This window comes from Poecilia reticulata, linkage group LG11, assembly GCF_000633615.1.
Source record: "Poecilia reticulata strain Guanapo linkage group LG11, Guppy_female_1.0+MT, whole genome shotgun sequence".
Taxonomy (NCBI): domain Eukaryota; kingdom Metazoa; phylum Chordata; class Actinopteri; order Cyprinodontiformes; family Poeciliidae; genus Poecilia; species Poecilia reticulata.
The window spans coordinates 3,424,924-3,440,290 of record NC_024341.1 but is presented as its reverse complement, the minus strand read 5'-3'; the positions used below and the strand labels follow the sequence as shown (position 1 = coordinate 3,440,290).

General features: G+C 38.3%; 1 protein-coding gene across 2 annotated transcripts in view; it reads right to left on the bottom strand.

Moving 5' to 3' along the window:
- The window catches only part of col22a1 (collagen, type XXII, alpha 1), a 72,359-nt gene extending 57,705 nt beyond the window's left edge, over window positions 1–14,654 (bottom strand). Inside the window, exons 1-4 of one of the 2 annotated variants that reach the window (XM_008421352.2) lie at window positions 14,050–14,654; window positions 8,484–8,626; window positions 7,823–8,389; window positions 1,046–1,126 (exon numbers count right to left, since the gene is read on the bottom strand). In XM_008421352.2, coding sequence (XP_008419574.1) covers window positions 1,046–1,126; window positions 7,823–8,389; window positions 8,484–8,574 — 739 coding nt within the window. In that variant the 5' untranslated portion in view covers window positions 8,575–8,626; window positions 14,050–14,654. The remainder of the gene's footprint in view (window positions 1–1,045; window positions 1,127–7,822; window positions 8,390–8,483; window positions 8,627–14,049) is intronic. The other variant, XM_017307631.1, reaches the window with a different exon arrangement.
- Between the last annotated feature and the right edge of the window lie 713 nt (window positions 14,655–15,367).

Below are 15,367 nucleotides of genomic sequence, written 5' to 3'. Positions count from 1 at the left end.
AAATCTTCTCATCAAGTGGTGAACCATTATATGGTTATAAGCTCAGAAAAAGTTGTACTAAACTATAGCGACTCTCTGACTGCAATGCTTAACAAATGGATGGATGGATGGATGGATGGATGGATGGATGGATGGATGGATGGATGGATGGATGGATGGATGGATGGATGGATGGATGGATGGATTGATTTGCTGGTAAATGAACAGCTGTTGCCGTTGTTTGTTCAATAAAAACTGAACAATAAATGATGATGCAACTAAGATGCAGTTAGATATTTGCACAAGAAACACACAAAAAATTCTTTGTCCGATTTGTTGTTTTTGCAGTGCACCCCCCACCCACACACACAATTAATTTCTAGTTATATATATATAAAATTACATTTCATTTGCAAATAACACTGTGCTGTTAGGTTGGCAGCCAGACTATTCTCCCAGCTTGCTATTTTTGAAAAGCAGTCAGGTGCTGCCAATGGCTTCATATTGCCAGACGTATATCTCTACATAGAAAAAAAAAATCTATACATTTCCTGTCACCATAAATTTACCATTTTGATGCTGAAGCAGTTTTGAAAATCCTTTTGATAAATATTCATGAAGAGCAAATAGATGAAAACCAAGCTCTGCACAGAACATCGGTCGAAACACACGCATTAAACAAAAAAATACAAATATGATCTGCAAAGGTGGGCTGACACAAATCCACATCACTTTGTTTTGCAAATGTGTCGAGTTTTCTTTCTCCCCCCTTTTTTTTAGGATGGTAGTATTAAACGGGACAGAAAATGAATGTGCCAGAGAGGTAACACCTTCCAAGTCATGAATAAAAGCAATTTACTCTCCAATCAGATAGCAAAAGGGCAAAAATTGCAAGAGCTGACTGCATCTATGCATAAAAGAAATGCTTTTTTTTTCTCTCAAAGTATAAAAAAAGCCCAAAGTGGGAGTGCAGGAAATGTTTTGAAAAATGAAGAGTTGACTCTGAGGTTGACTTATGCTGCCAGCTGTCCGTGTTGCCGCTGGGAAAGCAGCAGTTTGCACATACCTGGAACCTCTTCAAGACCATAACTGGTGCTGTTGGGCTTGAAGCGATCAGGTTGAACCTTCATCTTTGGACACAGGACATCTGGGAAGAAAAGACAAGTGTCAATGTTGCCTTACAAACAGAATTTATCGTCCTGAACTTGAACTGTCTGTTTTTTCTGTTAAAACTACCACATAGTCCAAGATGTTTTAGTGTGAATTTATGTGACCAATAGAAGTGGGCAGATCGCTCCAAAAATATCAATAATTGGTATCAACTCTGAAGTGATATTACAGAGTTGATAGACTCAATCTTCGACTAGAAATATAAATACTAGATTCCATCTTCTAGAGCAGTGGTTCTTAACCTGGGTTCGATCGAASCCCAGGGGTTCGGTGAGTCGGTCTCAGGGGTTCGGCGGAGCCTCTGCCGCGGAGGTAAAGACACACTTGTGTAAAGTCGTGATGACGCCCCGCTTTGCCATCACTTGCTGCAGAGGATCACGTTACATAGCTTAGCCAATCAGTGCTGCGGAGGAGCCCTGATTGAAGGAGTTCCACTCTCAGCATGGATTTGAACTTTTGTCTTTAATTACTTCAGCAAAACTCACAGTTTTTACCAAATTCTATAGTCTAAATCTGCTCCTTAGTCGCATCTTTTCGGGGTTGCTACTGCCTCTAGTGGTGTGGGGGTGGTAACACAGCTAATATAATTACATTACTAAATCAGAATACCGCAAAGTATTTTGTGTGTCTGGGGGGATGTGGAATAAGAAGGGTTCGGTAAATGCGCATATGCAACTGGGAGGTTCGGTACCTCAAAAAAGGTTAAGAACCACTGTTCTAGTGGAAGTACCAATAGTATAGGTATCAATCTTATCCTAGATTGACAGATCTATCTATCTAGGGTCAGATCGATATAAGTATTGATCTTACACATTACTTTAGTTTTAGATTCCCTCTTGAAATTTTGTTTTATTTTTTGTATTATAGCTCATCAATTGTACCTCCAAAAAGATTTTGTCTCGTTTTGCTCTCAAATGAGAATTCCTTTGCAGTTTCCTTAAGAAAAATACACACAAATCATGTTAACATGTTATTAAAGTACCTATAAACTTTGTTCAGATTCTGACATTGGTTTGAACAAACAAATTCAAAGACAAAACACCTAAAGGTCAGAAGTTTTATGATATATCAAACTTAAATAAAAGTATCGGTATCGGTATTGGCAATTCAGGCCCTGTGTTTATGTGGTATTGAATCGATAAAGTATAAAGTACCACACAACTATACTAACACAAAGTAGGGTTGGGAGTATGAAATTGAGCAAAAACTATCATGTATTTTTAGGAATGAAAATATAAAAATCTTCAGCTAATTTGTATCCAAACACCTTCCTTTTGATTCTCCTACATGAAATCCAGCTCAACTGACTGAATCCATTAGTAACCCATAGTCAGTAAGCAACACCTCAGCGGCCCGTCAGAGGTTGTTAGTGAACAAATAGCATCATGAAGACAAAGGAACACAGCAGACAGGTTAGACCAAAGTGGGTTAATTATGCCTGAAATGTGCATACGACTGCTGACTCAGCATTGGCCCAAAACTGCTGGTTTATTTTTAGCCTGAGTGGACCGTATTGATTGGAGAATTTGAAAACTCCCATATGAACGACTGCATATGGGTTGAAAACAAAAACACTTTTCAGACTTTTAGTAATTGAAAAAAAAAAAGACTTTCCCTCTAATGTCAAACTATGCTCTACCGATTGGATGGAATCTATCACATGAAATCCCAATAAAATAAACTGTAATGGGACAAAGGGGTGTAAATACTTTTGCAGGTGATGTAAGAGTAGGTGTTCACACACTAATGGTAAACATATGTCTTTATATTTAAGATTTAATTTTAGTTTTTTTTTGTTGTTGTTGTTTCTTTTGAAGACAGCCACCTAAAAAATTCCCAAATGCTAAAACTCCAATCAGTCCATACTGTGGCCTGGTGCCATTTGCGACCCTTGGAATGTTTCTGTGTGGCCCTTGTTCACACTTCAGAAAACAGCACAGATTTATTTCACCAGGCTGTCAATCGAGACACACGATCAACAGTCTTTGATTTGTTTGATTAAAACAAAGTGACATTTTCTTTGATAAATAGAGGCAAATAAATTCACATTTTTCAGCAAAGTTTACTTTGCTGAAAGTAAACTTTGAAGTTTGCTTTGCAGCAAAGTTTACTTTGCTGAAAAGTAAACTTAATCAGCAACACAAACGATTCATCTTTTAATACTAACATTTTTTCAGATTTTATTTTAATTTGATAGCACGTAGCAACACTGACATCCAGTAACTTTTACTTGATAGTAGAATCAGGCACACCTATAAAGTAAACAAATAAGAACTTAAAAAATAGTGACTTATTGCATGTTCTTGTAGCCTAGAAGACTAAAACTAAGATTAAAACCCATCTAAAATGATTTAAAGCTACTTTCTGTATAGAAATCAGACGGGTATACATAATTCAATAAATTTTTTTTCACCAATTTCGTTATAATCCATGTAACTTATTGCATGGTTCTATAATGACAATAAAGATTGTTATCATTTTTATTATTAATTCATATTTTGTGCATTTAGTTTATTCTTACAACAGAATTGTTTTTGCACTTTTTATAACAAAAGAAACATAATTTTTCAAAAAGTTTGGACACCCCAGCTGTTGTAACTGCTGTCAGACTGTTTAGCTAGGAATGATGTAAGCGCTAGGAGTGGTGTGCGAGCTGAAAAGAGCTGGTGCAGACACACTGCCCTCTCTCGCTCAGTTTCCTGTTTGATGTCCAGACACAGACCTGGTTGAAGAAAAGGGCAGCTGTGTCGGTGAGGGATGTGGGGGTGAATGGGGTGTGGTGGGTTCCACTTCCACACTGGAAACAGCCAGTTTCATATTTCCACACACTTATATTTCAGCAGCGACAGTGACAGGGAAAGGAAACACCTTTGGGTTAAGTTGTTTTGGGCAGGAGAGGTCCTTTTATTGGAGTAGAGTCACCGGCCTCAGTACAGCAGCATTCACCGAGAGGCAATGTTTGAGTTTAATGCACAGAATTGTTCATTTAGAGATGGCATCTAGGATAGAACATGCAATTAGAATATGTAGATTTCATTTTTTTTCCAAAGTGCCATCAAAAACAAACAAACATGCAAATAAAAATACAGCATAGAGCACGCCACACCAAAGTAATGCAGGAAGTATGACACACTGGCCTTTGCTTGTTCATCAACAAGGCTTTGAAGATATTTATGGTATTTATGGTAAGCCAATATTTGTGTGTAACCATTAACCATTAAATATCCTATATGACTCTATGCTAAATATGCCACCAGACACCAGACACTATAAGCATAGATGAAAGATGCACCATTTATGTTTACATTTTAATAAATGAATAGGTTTGTTGCAATAAGCAATTAATCTTATTATAAATTAAAATGAGCTCAATTTCCATTCTGGCTCCGTTTTATTTATTGTTGCAGATTTTATTTTATTTCCTTTGTATTGATTTTGATTGCTGTCTTTTATTTTGGATATTTAAAATATCTTCCAGTTACAGTGTGGCAAGTTCTACACAAAATTAAAGTTTATTAGTCTTTCATAATAACTTGCATCATTATGCCTTTATCATTACATTGTTTAACAATGCTACCAAAATGACAGTCGCATTAATTTCTGGGACAATTTATCAGCCAGCAAAATTTGTTATTCTGTTATGCTAGTTACAAAGACTGTGCATAAGGAGTGGTCCGACTCATTGATGATTTTATTTATTATTATTTACCATCTTATTCCCAGTGAATGCCTTCATATGTATGAGGATCATCTGCAGAGATCATATCTGGTGGGCCATCTGGACCAAAACAGCCTGGGCCAGATTTCTGTCACGGTCCATACCCATCTCAATCTAACGTGGTTCCAACGTCTAAATGAAATTCTTCTTTCCACTATTAATAGCTGAACAACTCGTGTTTGCTCCCTTGACCACAAGTCATAAATATTCTCTGCGGCTGAGCTGAAACACTCCAGCTTTCCTGCTGTTACAACCATCTGCAAAATATGTGCCATGAAAACCTGCAATTTTCTGAAATCACAGCTCTAAAAAATCTGTGTGTCATAAAAAGCTCTGGAGGTTGATTCTGAGGACAAGTTGGCTTGTTGTTTTTTTGCGGCGTACAAAAGCTAAGAGGGTGCCCGACGCTAAAACCCGAGCAGCTAGTTTATCTGTTTGGCATCTGAATTTCTAAAAGTTACTTTACAACATTTGGTGTTATAAAGTAACACCAAATGGAGATGCCGCTGTATTCAAGTCAAAATGTCACGTCTACGTGAAGTTTTCTAAGCGATAATGGAAGACCTACCAAAGAATATGTGTTTATAATGCCAGCGCCAGCAGGTAGACCAAGAATGGCCATGCTCTGGATATAGTGACGTGCGTCACACTTCCTTAAAGATGATGTTGCTTGCACAGCTCTGAATCTTAAAATGCTAAATAACAGAGCAACTCCCTGCAGCTGTGGTTCTGAAGGTATAATTTGGGGACACGAGTGCGAGTTATATTTGAAGCAATGTAAAACCTGCCTTTGCCTTACCATTACCGTCCTACAGCCAATATTTTCCTTTCTCTTTTTGCTGCCGCAGGTTTTCGATAAGCTTCTAATTATTTGTGCCCTTTGATCGTTTCATCTAAAAACTCTCATAATGTGAGCTTTTGTCACTGAAGGTCACACTTCCAAACTTACCAGCTTAAGACCTCAAATTCTCTAAGGAGTCACTGGAGGATAAACAGTGTCTGTTTTTTAAAGGTGAATACATTTCACATCTATCCGAGTATTGGGCGCCGGGCCAACGTGAAACATTAGAGCTGTAATTTTCTGGGTGAAAATAACTGGCACTGCCCAGTGAGCCACTCGCACTGACCACGGATGTACGTGGAGGTCCACTTGCAGCAATTTTTTTAAATGGACAAAAAAAAAAAGTAAGCTTTTTTTTTTTTCCACTAAATGCAGCCTATGGTTATTTCAAGATTTTCTACATCGCATTCTTCAAAATATACAACCTACATTTCTCATTGAAAAGAGAAAACGTACTGACTCAACGCAAACCTGTAGGAGTGTAAAAACCAGTAAATATGTTTTAAGAAGTAATTCTTTGCAGGGAAGTTTTTTTATACATATACCTAGTCAAAATGAACAATGTATTGTCCTTCTTGTTTGTGGTCTTGGAGTTGTTAATTTCTTCCCATTTAGTCTTAATTTAGCAATAAGCTAACAGAATGAGGTAAAAAAATTTCAACAAAAGTAGGTTTGTACCAATTAAAACAACACTAATAAACCATCTCTGAAACCACTGTAACTTTTGAATAACAATATTCAAAGAGAAGTTAGTTATTTACAACAAATAAGGAAAAGATTAGGATTCTTGACGTGAGGTTCTGGTAGAAGGTTATAAGTAATTTATTTTAGCACCAGTAAATAACTCTTGGGGGATTCATGTAATTTATATCCAGAGTAGCTGGTTCTGTAGGCTAGCTAACAGCTAGCTTGAGAAAAATCAGCAATGCTGTTTCCACCAGTACAAAACAATTCAATCTACACGACATCACAGTGGTAGCAAAGTTACTTGTATTTACATAGAAAATAAATCATAAATTACACAGGAAATGTAAGTAGGAGCAAGTGTGACAAAAATGGATTTCATATGTCAAAAACACAAAACAGAACTCGAAAAGAGTTTCAACGAGTTTACAAGTTCAAAGAACTAATTTTACAGGAAGATCATTGGTGCAACACTCTACAAACCACTATAACCCTTTTTTTCCACACAGATAAAAATCTACATCTTCAAAAATAAAGATGATTGTAAAATACATCACTTGCCAGAGAAAGCAAAGTACAAAATTAATGCACTCCTTTTGACATTTCTTGGTTCATTTTTCACTTAAGATAGGTCAGTGGCGAATATTATAGCATTATTATAAAATCAAACAAAAATTTGAGTTTAGTGCAAAGTCTGGGACTACCGTTAGCGTGACCCGACCAGGTACTCTGACTTTCCTATCCAGTCTGAGTGGGTTTTAAAGCTAAGCTGCTGAAATAAAAATAGTAGCTACACGTCGCCTCTCAGCAACCAACAATAAAAAAATTAGGCCATGCCTTTAAGTCGTGAAACAAAAAAAAAATATGGAAAAGGAACTTAAAGAAATTCCTTGCTCCATTATACAGATGAGACAACTATTAAGCTGTTAGAGAGTGCATTTTTAACCCCAAATTAGGTGATTTATGAGAGTGTGTGAACTACTTTCTAAGCCTGTGTGCATGTGTTGAAAGAATTTTCTCAGTACAATAGTGGAAAAACCGCTGCGGTTTTAAGAGGAGAGGCTTTCCAGTGCTGAACGCCTCTGCTCTGAGGCAGCAGTCAAGAAGGCAGCGACACCACAGATATGTCTTGTTAGGAAACTATTATTTAAACTCTTTTTTAAAGAGTCTTCCTTCACAGGCTTCGTGTTAAGACCAAAAGTTGATAACACCGGGTGCCTGAGCAACTCTCTGTAGTTGGGGTGGGGTTTCGTGGTTAGGGTCGCTCCTGCGCAGTGGTTAAAGGTTAAAATAAGGTGACCAGTTGAATAAATGCAACGTTTAGCTTGAGGTTGACTCTCCATTGTGGGTTTTTTTTTTTCTTCCAGAAAGAGGCCATGCAGCAGACAGGGTTCGCAATGTGTTTAAAAATAGTCTGATGGGTGACTTACTTTCGCACAGCCTCCTCCTCAGCCTGCCTCGGATTTTATCAATGGCGTTGAAGTCGGTCACGTGAAAGACGTGGGCATTCTTGGGCTCTGCCGCGATTTCCTCCAGCTCTTCCTTCAGAGCCTCCCCGATGCCCACGGCGAACATTCGGATGCCAGCTTTGGCGGCTGCCTTGGAAGGTTCCAGAACGTAATCCTGACTTCGGCCGTCAGTTAGCAAGATGGCCACCTTCTGAATGCCGTGCTCAGCTGGCCTCGCGCCGTTCCGCTCCGTGAAGATGTTCGTGGTGGTATAGCTGATAGCGTCCCCGGTCATGGTGTTTCCCCCTAGGTAGCGTATGTTACGGGCAGCTCGCTTCACGTCTTCCAGGGTCCTATATCGCCCCAGGTTAAACTCCTGGGTCGGCCTGTCACTGTAGCGAACCACTGCCACTCTCGTCTTGTCGGGCGCTACGTCGAAAGACTCTACCAAGTTCGCTACCCATTGCCTAATTTTCTCAAAATTTTCCTTTCCCACACTGGATGAGGTATCCAGAATAAACGCCAAGTCGTAGTGGACATTCTTACAACCTGCAACAGACAAAAACATGGGGATTCAGTTAACGTGTAGTTGGGACAGATTAAACTTCCTGTGGGTATGAATATTTCATGCTGATGGTTTTACCTGCCCTTTGTGCATCCACTCCTTCCCCTGAAAGAGTCAAGGCCAGGACAAAGCAGACCAGGGTGATCCTAAATCCCAGTCGGAATTCCATGTGGGCCTTTGTCTTGGGTCTGTTTCGTTCAGCTTATTACCACCATTAAGCTCTGGAGAGATCAGTGGAGACATCAGGCAATACAGCACATCCTCAAAGTATTGACAGTATTGCTTCACGTTTCCCTCTTTCTGTTATGTTACAGCTCTATTCTAAATTATATTAATCTCTTTTCTTAAGAACTGTGTATTTTTTTTGTGACAATGTTTTTTTTTTAATTTTGCAATGGCATGTCTCATCAGTCCACAGGACTTTTTCCGAAAAGTGTTGGGGATCATCAAGATGTCTCGGTAAATGTCACTTTGCTAAATTTGAAGATACAGCCTTGGAACTCTATTAAGGATGCAATTTTCCTCTTCTTGTTGAACACTGACTTTGATTGAGGCAAATGATGCCTGTAGTGCTTTTGATGTTTCTCTGTGATCTTTTATAATCTCCTGGGTACTTTATTTAAAATTCCTTATGAAGTAAATTTGGTACACTGTGCAATGATGGGAAGGGTCATTACTGTTCCATGTTTGGATGATGATGTTACAGTGGTTTCCTTGAATCGTAAAGCTTTAGATATGACTTGGTAACCCTTTCTATAATTCTTGGTGACTGTTTTTCATCTTTTTCATCTGTTGCTGAATGTCTTTAGATCAGGGGGGTGATATGTTGTTACTTTTTGACTTTTTTTTGCCTACTTCGTCTTGGCAAACAGGTTTGATTTGAGTGATAGGACTCAAGTTTCTAAAATATATGGGTAATCACAGTTGAGTGAGTGAATCTAACTTTGAAGCTTGACCTTTAGGAGAAATCTGTCAAAGGACAAATGCTTCAAAGCATAAAACTTCCTGTGTAGATGGAAGATTGTTGTGAATTAAAAACTTTCTGTCGCCATTGCATTCACATCCCAACTATAACACAAGCCTTGCAGAAAACCAATTTAAAATTGTATTAGCATTGTATTAAAGACACTTACACTCCTGGCTTCATCTCATGGCAAACCTTTCCTCCAGCCCCGTATATCTCTGGTATGAAGCTTGGCAGGAAATGTTCTTCATTCTCCGAACATGATAATTGAAAGCTAAGGCTGAAATAAACATCTCTTTGGAGGAGCAAGTGAACTCTCCATCCAGAGAAAATTGGACTGACTGAGGATGGTTGAAACCTGATGCCAAACTATGTCTTTCTATCCACCCACAAGACTAAAAAAGAAGAATGCGAGCTTTGCTGATGTTGCATGATCAAGTTATTTTTAATACCCAGACAAAAACATCTATTGGACGATGAGAGTTAACCTGGTCCCTTTTTGGTCATAAATTTGATTTTTTCTTTTTATTGGGTTGGTTGTTGTGTCTTAATGACACTGACAGAATCCCAACATCTCAATTCTCGACTGTAGTCCATAATTTGTAGCGCTTGCTGTTGCTGGAGGTCTAACATGTGACTGACTCTAGCCTAAACATGGGCTCATCCTGACAGGAAGACTGTCTAGTTGTGGGGGGTTGTCCGGGGGAAGCTTTGGAAAGTTTTGAGTTATTGGTCAAGTTGGAAAGAAGTAGTCCCAGATGAGCTGAAAAGCTTTTTACCATCTTCCACCTTGTTTCAGTACAGTAAGATATTTCCACTGAACACATTGTTCGTTCATTTATTTTCCAGAGGAAACACGCAACCAAAACTATCTGCTTGCCACTGGAAAGAAAAATGAAGAAAATATTTATTCTGTTGTTCCTTAGTACGACGCTGGTGGACTTAAAGATGCTACTGAATGAAGCCACCTTAACATTATGGGTTGGAAGACACTTTTCATGTCATAATAAGAAAATTTCTCATCTTGACAAGCTTTATATCTCACTAACACGAGAGTTTCTCGTCGTAACGACTCATTAAAACATTAAAACTCATTAAAACAAAAGGTTTTCCAGAGTGATATTTCATTAAACCAACCAACATTAAATAAGAAAGGTCATAACAGTGAAACAGAAACATCTTGAGGGTGTTGTCTTCAAAATAAAAATTTAAAAAATGAAGTGAGAAGGTAGTCAGAGGGGCACCCTCTATGACTTATTAAGAAGCCAAAATCTGAAAACGCATTTCCCCACTGAATCATCTGGTTATGACGAGGAACTCTCGTTTTAATAAGACACAGCTCCTGTATTTATTTTCTAGCTCTGACAGTTAAACATAGAGAACCTGATGGTGTAAGGCTTTAGTGGTAACCATTCAATGGAGGCTGCCATAGAAGGGATTCCACAAGATCCACCTCTAGTGTACTTTAGTCTCCTTAGGTTTGATAGACTTGTGCACTAAGTCTGTGTTGGGGTGCATCTTGTCACTTTTAAAAAGATCTCCACCTGCTGGTCACATTACTTTCAATGTTTGTATTAATTTCACAAAGATGATTGATGATTGTTTCTTATCCTGCTAGCAACATTTTAACCTCTATCAAGCACGTACGTTGAGTTTTATAGTGAACTTGATATTTGGTGTTTTTAATTTCCAAAACTTCTCAAAGAACTAAACTAAGTGTCTTTTAACAGTGGTGTGGATTTGTATTTGTCCCCATGCATAAATGCTGATAGAAGCTGAAACTAGTTGCAATTTTAGCTGCAGGCCTTTTGATTTAGCTTCTCCCAGCTTATATTAGAGGGAGAACATCTCTGAACATTTTCAAGTCTTTCTTCTTTATCAAATTTAGGTGTGGACTTCAGGCCATTTTAACACATAAATATGATTTAATGTAAGACATTACATTGAAGCTCTGGCTGGATGTTGAGAATTGTCCTGTTTGAAGGCGAACGTCCACTCCAGTTTCAAGTCTCTGAGATTTTTTCCATATATTTAGCTCCATTAATTTTTGTCATAAACATCTCCCATGCAGTGTTAACTTTGACAGAGCACAACGTTTTCAGCATATTTTTGCCTAAATTTCTAGCTATTTTAGTCCTTCTAATTTAGATTTAATGTAGTTTAGTTGTCTAATTTTAGGTTGTTTACTGTCAACGTATTTGGCTAAAATGTGACTTTTTGAAGGTCACATTTATCTGGATTTTTTCTTTTGGTGAAGCTTAAAAAATCATAATGCTATTTTTTTATTTGGATTTTTTTTTTTTTTTTTTTTTTACGAATATTAGATATAAATTATTACAATTCATTTTGTCTACTGTTAGATTTGGTTAGGTTTCATCTCCATTGTTAGTTGAGAAAAAATTTCTATCATTTTTGGCAAAACAGTTTTAGTTCTTTGGTGTGTTTTTGTTCTCTTTTTCTTTTTACATAAACATAAAATTTCATTTCTGTCTCATCTGACCAGTGTACGTATGTCTCGTGTGCCCTGCATTTTCACGAACGACTGAAATTCTTGCGAATTATGGTTTTCTTTGTACTGTCTCTTTCTTTTGCAGTTCTTCCATGAAGGCCAGATTTGTTGTGTGGACAAGGAGTAGCTGTTTGTTCCTCTGTGCTTAAATTACACACAGGTAACAGATTAGGTGACCAGGCAATTTGTTTCACAGGGTTTTAGTCAGAGCTACCAGAGAAATGAGGATTTAAAGCAAATGTATGCCACACTTTTCAGATATAACACCCAATTTTCAACTTTGTATTAGTTTACAACATACACTGGAAACAAGAGGTTCAACGGTTTTGTGGGGACGATGTGACAAAATGTCAAAAGGGCCACAATTCTGTTTTACTAGCACTACGCTAATGCTCCAAGGTTATAAAAGACCACAGAATTAGGTAGATTGGAGTATTAAGCAAAATGGGGTATAGAGGGAGATGGGGTTGGGGGATTGCCATAGTACCCTACTGTTTATGACTGTGCCTGTGTTAGAAGGTGGAATAGTGAGGGCATTATGAACTTTTGGGAAAGCGAAGGCGTTCAGCCTCCAGATACTAATTTTCTTATCTGATTCCACTTAGGGTTATTTCTGTTTCTTGCCTTCCCTGTTGCTATTTATGAGCAGATTAGGTATGTGAGCTGAACTGCTCCAAACTTCCCAAGTTAGGGTGAATGTTGAAATCTGGAAAATAAACTTTGGCCAGATGTCAGTAAAGAAGAAGGAGAAGAAAATGCAGCATTCATGCTTTCCACCATGCTGCCCTCCACATGCTCTCTGGGAAAATTGATCTTTCTTTTTTGCTTGTTTTTTTTTTTTTAGATAAAGTTTACAAATCAAAGCTTTATGTTAAAGAATCTGGAAATAATAGGTATAAGTGCGTGTGTGTGTGGAAGTGAGGTTTATGTATTTCTAGAACTGGTAACTCAAATTTTCAAATGAAGCTGATCAAATGTATTCCAGGGCTTTAAAAGTGTTGAAATAACCCTTTAAACAGAAATCTCTAATCCAATTCAGACTTTAGCATCACAATAAAGGCTTTAGTCTTCAGCCACGTTTTCTGACGCTCTGTCTGTTTAGACATGTTAAGAAGCAAAAGACATTTTGTTTTGATTTTTATGTTTTTGAGTTCCCATGCCCCCTTTGATATGACACTCTGGGCAGAGAGCCATATACTCACATCATAACCTGCTATGGTTCTAATACAGAACCTCGCACTAGCAGATTTACTCAGAAGGAAGTTGAATGTTTTGGGTTTTATTTATTAGAGTGATGAATATGCATGCATGCCACACTTTATAGATTTTTGAGGGGTTTTTTTCTATATGTATACACTAATATATATTGTTCTCATAAAATCCACACTGACCTGAAATTAAATTATACTACATTATATATGGTAGGGTTGTAGCATCACAAATAACAGTAGCAGTAATTAGCTCTTTAGCGCAACTGTTGGGCTTTGTATGACTCTGTCCTCCCACATTTATAGAACTCCATTTAAAACACGACCTCTAGCTCTTCCACTGGAGTTATTCTCCATTTTTATGTGCAGATAAACCATGTGAGGTGACTGCTGCTGCTGCTGCTTCAATCAGCATGTGAACCTGAGTCCAGTTTTCTCAAAAAAAAAAAAAAAAGAAGAGAAAAAAACCCTGCAGGTCTGTGTCATCAGGCCGTTTTCCAGTTCCTCCCTCAGCGGCAGACCTGAGACCTGCAGCTTAGATTTCTATAACAGAAGCACTGTGTTCATCATTCCTCAGATGTGAGAAACAAAACTTTCTGGAGTTTTTTTTGTTTTTCTAATGCCACACTCCAAGGACAAAGAATGTCAATATAAGTTTACTTTTGAAGCAGTTTTAAAGTCACAGGAGCTGCAAAATAACATAAAATGGCTAGGAGACAACAATTAAAAAAAGATTTATCCCACTGTTAAACATTAAAAAAATGTCATAGTTTTGTAGAAGAACAAAACAGTATCATACTGTCACTTTCCTAAAATAATGCCCCAGTCATTGTTTTTTACCTTTGCAAAATCACCTTTTTTTTGCAAAACATGATTTATCCAAAAAAAAAAACATACATTTTGACAACTATTGACTTATGCCATCATTTTAGGAAGGTGAAAATATGTCTTTTTTTTTCTTACCTGGCCGGTGAGTCAGTCTCACTGAAAGAGTCTTTCTCTCTTTCTCTCACCCTCTCTCTCTCTCTCTTTCTCTCACCCTCTCTCTGTCTGCCTCCAGCGCTCACACTCTGGATCAGCACGGCGGGAGCATCATTATAAGGTGATAATAATCCAAAAACAGGTTCCCCCTCCTGGCAGGCACCGCAAATCAAGATGAGCCCCGTTCCTTTTCCCGGGTCGCCGGACCAGTGCACAGAGTTGTGAAGTAGTGTTTGGTAGGTGATCTCCAGCAACCTTTCAGATGGCTGGTCGGAGTGGGAGGGAACAGCAGGAGGTGGGGGGGAGAAAGAAAGTGTAGGGTTTCACTTGGGAGACGAGGTTTCTTCTGCTGTTCTCCACCGCCTGTGGCCTGCTCATGAAAAAAAAAAAAAAAAAACAGGCTGAGAGGCACAGCCAAATATAGAGCCAACTTTTAGGATATTTTTGTCGTTTTTTTCTCTCTCTCTTTCTTTCTGCCCAGCCAAAGACGAGGTGCAGCATCTCGGTAACAGCCTCTTGGTGTCCAGCCCCTGCCACTGTGATGGCCATAGAGGAGCCACCCTGGGTCTGGTGGTGGGCCGAGCCGCTTTGGTTTCTGCCTGGCCACACGCTTGTGGAGACGGGTTTTATTTAGACTGAGTAAAATAATTACAGAACGCTCCTGCTTGTACCTTTGTGTTGGACGCACCAGTTCAGACGCTCTTCTGTTGTGCCTTCATTCCAGTCGGATCGAGGCCAGTTGATTTGTAAAGCACATTTTGTCAAATGCCATCTTCAAAAATCATGAAGAACTTAACCAATCAATGTTCTAGTTGTCATTAATGACAGGCAGCTCTGAATAGATGGGATTTTAGCTTCAAGAAGTGTTTCAACTGTTTTGCAGTTTTCTTGAAGTTTTTCCAGATACGTGGAGCATAGAAAATTACTATATCATCACCTTCCTAATGTAATGCTCAAAATCACTTTTCACAAAATATGTCTTAGACCATAATTTCAAGAAGATGTTGATATAGTATAAAATTATATATTGCAAGATTGTACATTTTTTCTCTTTTGCACACATCATGTGATACAACCGCAGTAAATCATCTTTTTAGCATGTTTGTTGAAGCTATCACTATGTCATGACAATATGAGATAAATAATCTGTGGGGGAACAAAGGATCTACTCTGCCTTCTCCCAAAGCTAACTAGAAACAACCAATCAGAGCCAGGAGGTGGGTCTTAGCGCCATCAGTCATCCTCAGTGTGGTGCTGGTCATTATCCCACCTTTCTCTCCGATATGTTGCAGCTTCTTTT